This window comes from Gallus gallus, chromosome 4 (genome assembly GCF_016699485.2).
Source record: "Gallus gallus isolate bGalGal1 chromosome 4, bGalGal1.mat.broiler.GRCg7b, whole genome shotgun sequence".
NCBI lineage: Eukaryota > Metazoa > Chordata > Aves > Galliformes > Phasianidae > Gallus > Gallus gallus.
The window spans coordinates 79036504-79044667 of record NC_052535.1 but is presented as its reverse complement, the minus strand read 5'-3'; the positions used below and the strand labels follow the sequence as shown (position 1 = coordinate 79044667).

At 36.7% G+C, this 8164-nt stretch overlaps 1 protein-coding gene across 3 annotated transcripts in view; it reads right to left on the bottom strand.

Annotated features, from left to right (window-relative positions):
* WFS1 (wolframin ER transmembrane glycoprotein) overlaps positions 1 to 8164 on the bottom strand; it is a 33009-nt gene continuing 24845 nt past the window's right edge. For all 3 annotated transcript variants that reach the window (XM_420803.8, XM_015285822.4, XM_040699513.2), the window contains 3 exons: positions 7764 to 7844; positions 4240 to 4385; positions 1 to 2678 (listed from right to left, as the gene is read on the bottom strand). In XM_420803.8, coding sequence (XP_420803.3) covers positions 870 to 2678; positions 4240 to 4385; positions 7764 to 7844 — 2036 coding nt within the window. In that variant the 3' untranslated portion in view covers positions 1 to 869. The remainder of the gene's footprint in view (positions 2679 to 4239; positions 4386 to 7763; positions 7845 to 8164) is intronic.

The window sequence follows — 8164 nt, the reverse complement described above, 5'->3', positions numbered from 1 at the left end:
TCAAGTTTATATATTATATTTATTTGCACAATACAAATTATTAAACAGACATTCTATTTCAGTTTCCAACGTAGACTTCTACATACTATTTTCAGTTGCTTTGGCTTGTCTGTTACTGGTACCAATACAATACCAGTCCTACCATATGGTGTTTGTCATTCACGCACCAGCATGGATTATACCTTAGTGTCAGACATGTAGCTATCACAGCCAATTAGAACAAACAGCTTGTTTTGTAAAGAATATTTAACGCAAAATGGAAGCTTGAGAGCATTTTACCACCTTGCTGCGGTGTGAAATGGTGTACCCTTTCAAAAGAAGGTTGAAATCACCAACTTCTGGACAAGAAGTGAAACAATACATTTTTTTACACAGATATCACCACCAGGAACTGATTATATGATCACCTTTTTCTAGAATACACCAAATAAATACAAGCAATATGTGCAACATAAGCTATTGTCAACTACCTACTATAAATCATACCTGTGAAAATACTTAGGAGCATGTTGTGAATATTTAAAGAGTAAAGTGCTTTAACACAGAGCAAGTGAATCCACCTAGTGTCATTTCACAGGCAAACAACATGTTCAATTTGGACAGAATAGTCTCCATGCAATTAGTCAGCAGCAATGCCCTGCATTCTTTTATAACATTAAACTAGTATATACCACTTCAGTCACATGGGGTTTAAAGTCAAGATAAAGTGTTTACACTTATAAAACTCAACCAATGTTCTACATTAGCATACATTTTAAGCATCGCTACAGCAGGGTGGTTTTGTGTTTATTTTTCTTTTTAAGAAGCCAAACCTTTGGTAGTGTAAATGCAGTGTACATTGAAGATGCCACTGAACCAAAATGAGCTCATTATGCAGCTGACAGGAATGGGAAGAAGAAAAAATCAAAAACAAATTTAATGGCTTTATGCACTGTGCTCCTCCAGTCATGCTCTATTTTCACATGCCTCCCTGCAGGTAGGAGTTTAGACATGCAATTCAAGCAAGTGATTGCTTTCAGTTCAAAGACAGGCCATTTACTGCCAAGACGACCTTCCAGAATTGTGCTGAATTCAATTATACTTCCTTGCCTCAAGTTCAACAACACTTTCTTAAACTCATTGCTTGCCTTCAGCACAATATCTTTGGTTATGTCATCTTCCTCCACCAACTTGTTTCCATTTTTGCTACTGAAAGGCATACCCACAGTTATTTCAAATTTGTACCGATCGAACATTTTCATGTGGCAGTTATGCTTTGTCAGATACTTGAGACGACACAATTCTTCCTCCTCCATAGTGACATTTTTGGGGTCACAAAGAGGGTAGGTTTCACCATACAAGCACCTCATCCAATCACCAATAAAAAGTGGAAGCATATTTATTGCAGATTCTGCACTATTGTCAATTTCTGTAACACGCACGTATTTGAACCGCCCAGTCCACGTCACTCTGTGTCCTTCCAGGTGACTACATAAAATCTGAGTACGTGCCATATTGGTCTCCTTCCACGATCGGGGTCCACAGAGGAAGGCATACTGATTCCATGTCAAGGTGGAGTTGTAAACTTTCATTCCCTCTGATCGATACACATAGAACCAACAGAACAACACTACAGCTGTAATCCACACCAAAATGAGTTTCACAATTGAGCTTCGAGTGAGGGATTTAACCATTTCTACTACAGAGAAGTTGACTTTTGTCCACCATCGGAAGAGCAAAGGAACAGCACACAAAACTAGAGTCACTACAATTTTCACGAGCTCCAGAGACACGAACCACTTAATGAAATGGACCAGACACATCAGTGCAATGCCTACACCCAGCACTGGGAGTGCAAAGAGAAAGAGAAAGTAACCAATTGATGCACGGACGAGCCCAATGCCAGAGGACTCCCGCAGAATGACCACAGAGAGTTCACACCACATAAAGCAGACCAGATATGGGACCAGGTAACAGTAGGTGCCTTTAAAATTTCGCAGTTGTGCCATTCTGAAGAAAAGATAGAACAAATACAAAAACAAAAGGCACGGGATGCTTACATTGATCACCAAAAGATGGCCTACAGGAATAGTAAAGTAGGTTTTACCTAAGAATTTCAAGAAGCCAAAATTCCCAGGTAATATCTGCAACAGGGATAAGCAACCTGCTGCTATCTCAGTCATTAATGCTCTTCGCGTGTACGGTTCTGCACATGTGCTTAAACTCATGTAGCTTGTCACTGTGAAGAAAACTGAGACAACAGCTAACTCTGAGCATGGTATACAGTCCTTGCTTGCTATAGGGAAGGAAAAAATTACAAAGAACACTGAGAGTAAAAAATAAACGTATGGCTCTAAGTGATTCCACCCAAAGTTCACCTCAGCTTGCTCAACATCTAGGTTTGGTTCAAAACGAAGGAGTAAGTCAGTCAAAGTGCGGAAGTTTTCCCAGGCCTTACTGTCCTGAAAAACTTTCAGTGTACAAATCACCATAGAAATGAAGGACAAATAGAATATAACTAACGGAATAATGAAGGCAAAAAAATCAATTGTCAGATTACTGATGATGAAGAAGAAGATGAGAGCATTGATGTGATGTGTTGGAATAATGGTAGACAGCCAATGCATTCCTGCCTTTGATGCAATATCTATAAGATATTCTTTAATTTCCATTATGGCATGAAGTGGATATTTTATAACCTGGAAAGAGAAAAAGAAGCATTTTATTTAAGAGCAGTTTTGTGCTGGTACATCACAGATATTAACTGAAGCAGTAGCAGCCAGTTGTCTAACCTCAGCTGACATGAAAAGATTTTTATTCCAAAAGAGCGTTGCCAATAATCTGACTTTACGTTGTCTGATGTTATTAGCTCTATTTTGATTAATTCAGTCAGGTGAAATGCAGAGGCTATTTTGATTTCAGGGAAGATGAATTTCATTACCTTTGACACATAATTAAACGGCTTCCTAGTCAAATACTCTGCTCTGCTAACTTCACATTGAAGATAACACAGAACTGCAGCCCTGTACTTTAGCTTAGGTCATCACTTGAGCTGTGAGTAATGTAAGTTTTAAAAACATTTCACCCTACCACTCTTCTGCAGAAATCATATTATACATTCTTATTATATGCACTTACAGAAAGTCTTTATAGCTGTGTTTTATCTTTAAAAGATCCTTTCCACGTACCTACAGATGCAGCTGTCAAAATCTATTTTGTAAACAGCAGAAAGTCACTGTACACGATCTTAAAATCTTACCCATCTCATGTGGCATTTTCCTATACAATTATACAATAGAAGAAATGCTAGACCAGATCTCTCTATGGCCACCTACACATTTAGTGTATAAGCAATAAAATTTCAGGACTTTTTTTAAACAAGCATTCAAATATTACCATCTGCGTATTACATAGTACAAACAGTTCCATAAAAAACAGTTTTTAATATTTTCCCAGAAGTTATGCTTTTATATTAATTACGGCAGCAGAAAAGCCAAAAATGCTTCAGCAAACCTCTGTAACATTGTGAAGAAATGGCAACAAACACAATGACTTTGGCACAAACCTGTTTATTAGCAAAAGTATCTCTGTTGTTCTTCATAAATGCATCTCTTTCAGAATATTAGCTATTCAAAATATTGGAAGAGATAACACCTACTACTTTTTTTTTAACCCTTCTGTATGATAATGGACAACAAAGTGACAAGAATGACAATACTCCTCATGGCAGTAGCTAGGAACCCCCTGCCTTGCTTGAAATTTATATTGATACTGAACACTCGCACCTTTTTCCCTTCTCCTTTCACTATCTAGAGAAATAAGTACAGAAAACCACTGATGACAAATTGCACCATTCTTGAACTCCTGTATAATAGAACTGTTTAACACCTCAAGGCTAAGGACAATTTTTGCCACCTCCTTGTTCCTTTTTACGTAGGAAAGACATCAAGTATATGAAAACAACTGTAATAAAAATACGACAGTTATTATAGGAGCCTTTAAATTCTCATTGAGATGTAATAAACTTAGTTTGTCCCCTTGCAAGGAAAACTATTACCCTTTCCTCTTAAATACATGCCTGAAATTATGAAATTATAAATACATATATGAAGTAAAGCCAAAAAAGAAATTATAACAAAAATGCTACTACTGACCTACTGAGGCTAAATATCAGCTTTGAGAATCAAGTGCAAATCTGTCTAGTCTGAAATGTGCAAGTTAGAGCCCTTCCATATAACCTGTTCATTACTGTCTGCTCACCTTCAGTCTCATGGGCAACTCTTCAGGAGTCTTCCCTGCCAATTCATCATCTTCCTCTTCCTGCATAATCAGGTTAGATGGGATGATTCCCTTTGCATACTTCTTGGTAATCTCCACGAAGTCATCCAAAGCAATAAATTTTTTAGCTGTAAGATAAAGTATAGATTATGAGTAAATAGCATCACTGAAATGCGGTACTGATTATATGAACTGGAATATAATTTTCTTTCATGTTATTAAAGATGTGCTGTGGACTTCAAAAACTGAATTGCTGATAACACAGGCTTACCTTTAAACTTGCTCTAAGACTTGTGCGTAAAACAACCAGCTGCTTTTCCCAGCAATACATGACTATTCAAAATCTTCTCAAACCACTATGTATTTTATTTCTGATTTGCTGTTTAGCAATTATTTTTCCAATTTTGTAACTTACAGACAGATATAATTACATCAAATGCCCAATTATTTCTATCTACAAGATTAAATACGAGTTTACTCTAGCATATTAATTTATTATGCTGTTGGGCTATACGAAAACTCCTCCCTCAAACTACATCACCTAGGATTTAAATTAGCTGGCCACAAAATATGCTTTGCTCAGTTGTACACAAAGACAAAATTTTATCACTGCCTAACAACTCATTTTCAGGTATAAAGCATCTTCTCAGCTACTGGCCCTTGTTATCCACTCCTGCAAGTAGAATGGAAGTAAGAAATTACTTCAGAGATCTCCATGGATGCTACAAGCTGCCTTATACACTGCTTCAAACTCTTTTCACGCCCAGTGCCTTGCATTAGCATGCATTAGCTGGTTTCTATGATAGGCAAGCTTGATGTCGTTTGTAAAGGAGGATAATTAACAGCAACTTTTCCCATACACTGCAGTAAATGACACTGCTGTAGATACGAAAGACTTCTGAATGACAAAAATCTGTAATACACCACCTACACAGTACGTTTAGCAAGTCAGCTGACAAAAATAAGAACACTGGCCTGCTCAGTGTAAGTTTATGATTTTAAAGGGACAGACAACTGAATGGCTTAACTAAGTTTCAAATAGAAAATGAGTGGATTTGAAATTTAAAAAGAAACAAAAAACTTTAACCAAAATAGTAGATATGGAAGCCATATAAAATACATTTGCATTTTTTAATATGAGAAAGCTGTACATAATAGGACAAAAAAAAAGGTATTTTTTCAAGATACTCATTATAGGAAGAGGTGCTACCAGGAGTTCACTGGAAAAACAGCAGCTTGCAATTTTTGCTTCAATCTCACAACTTGGACGTTGCCCTTGCTTGCACTTTTAAAATATCTTTCTGTTTCCCTACTGTATGAACCCATATGTCCCACCAAATACCATGTGGCACTGTTCCCAAGAAGCAGTTTAATTTTCTGCTAACTTGTCTTTTCCTTCACAGACTGCACAGCTTTGTGCATGGCTTGCACAAAGAATTCAGTGAGGTTCCTCAGTTGTCTTTGGTGCACTCCAGATCACTCCTAACACCACATAGGCCACCTACGCTTACGGCCTTATTTGGACAAAATACACAGCAGTAAAAATAGATTTTTGGTGAGCAATCACTGTGTAGACATGATTAGAAACTTACTAAAGTCCCTTTAGGAACTTTTACATGCCTCTGAGTTATCCTGAGTGGGAAAGAGTTATTAATTTAATATGTATAGTTGGCCTATCAAGCATAACAGTACATACACTCCCAGGCATGCAACAACTGTCCATTGACAACGTCAGCTTTAGTATTCCATTTATGCCTTCATTAAGAATACTCCAGATCAAGTGTCAGCAAACATATTACTGGCTTAACACTTCCAAGAATTGACAACATATTAAAACTGAAGGAAAAAATTCCTGCTGGCAAGATAAATGTAGAAACTCAGTGGATCAGAGAAGTAAAAGCTGGATAGGAACAGCTGTCTCTTTCATCCATGAAAAGATAAAAGCTCTCTAGAGAAGAGGTAACAGCTTAACTCCTACTTTAAGTGTTTGATGAAAACTTTTCGTTTTTAAATGTTATTAGTATTTTGTCACCCAAGTGTCTCTTAAATTGATATTAAAAGTGTATGTTTTAGATTCTACTTCATTATTCATAGATTTTTTTTCTTCAATTTGGTTATGACAAATTCCCCTGCCTCCCCCATCCACCGTAGGAAAAGAAAAATATGCACATCAATTCCTGCCCACGCTTACATGTAGGTTCATTTACTCTCCTGTTATTTCATCTGCCATTTAAGCCTTCAAAAAAAAAAAAAAAAAAAAAAAAAAAGAAAGAAAAGGAAAAAAAGAAAGAAAGAAGAAAAAAAAAGCAACTCCTTTTCTGACATTCTGAATTACTGAAGAATCCAGAACAAAATGACTTGCTTTGCACTCATGCTCTGTCAGCACGTGCCTGTTCAGCTAAGGAATGGAAAGAACATTAGTGTCATCCAGCAAGTGCCCAGCGATGTAACTCCAATGAACTCAGTTACAACTGCCTTATAATTCCATGACCAAACAACGAAACACAATCCTTGAAGGACTATTTCTAGATTTCCAGAAGTAGCAAATCAGTCACAGGAGCAGCTGATCTACTCCCATGGAAATTTTGATAGGACCTGACATTTGGTCTTCAAAGTACTACTTCTCCCTGTCTTTATTCCCTCCTTCATATACACAGGTATGTGTTCTTCCTCCACTTTTACTTCTATTAATGTTAACATAAAGCTGAAATACTCTGTTCTTAGGAATGTTAGCTTCACTGACAGTTGCATAACTTGATTCTGAAGTCATCTGTGTAACGAATCCAATCATTGAAGGTAAAGGCCAAACTGAACTAATGGAATGTACATCTAATCTTTCAAGGATCTGAGACATGCAAAACCCTGATTTGGATTATTAGTCCACGTATAACATTTTCATTGCATGTATCCTAAACTACAGTGTATTAGTAAGTAACAAGCCATGGGACACGTAGCAGTGCTTTCAAGAACCAAGCTACACTTTATATATCACACAGACTGACCTGTCCCTATCTACTTGAGATACGAAAGGAATATCTTGGTACATATTTCACAGATAAATTCTTGAACAAATACGAAAGAGCAAACATTAATTATAAGGGAACGGCAAACAGAAGCAAGGCAAATAGAGTGAGGGAACTGTCTGCAGTAAGAGTCTGCATAATTAATTCCCTTATTGTAAGTAGAAACCTTACTGCAATTTAGAAGGAAAAAAAATTACTGAAAGTGCTTTTTTTTTTTTTACTGAACTGCCTTGTAAGCTGAAATGGAAAGAAAATGGCAACTTACATGCAAATTCCCTTTAGTGTACTAATCACTGACAAGTTTATGAGAATGGTAACATATTCTATGACTTCACATGCAGATCATTTATTTACCTTGCACATACAACAAATGGACATCATCAATTTATAGCAATTATATACCATATAATTGCTATAAAATATATAGCAATACATGCTATATATCCTTACTCTGGCAGACTAGAAGAAGCAGTAGGTACTCACATTCACAGCTCACTAAGCGCTCCAGCATTCTCCTCTGCTTCTGCACTGACTTTGGGACTGGACCAGGTTGCTTCTCACCATCTGGTTCAATAACAAAAGTTTAAGAAAATTTAAAGCTGTTAATTAAAGTGATCAAACAAAAAACTGGAATGTTGTTCAATCTCAGTATCTGGAGAATGGTATTTCCTCAAATTCAGCACAAGACAGACATATATATCAACAGGTATGGAGTAGCTATTTACCCTTCTGTATCCTTATTACTACACTAAGCCATTAAGACAGTTACTTTTTCTTAAGTAAACCATACATTTACTTTTAACTCATGCTTGACTTTTTATAAAGCTCTCCAGGTTTCTAGCTGTATTCTGCCTACAATTACGTGTCACCAATACCACAAATCA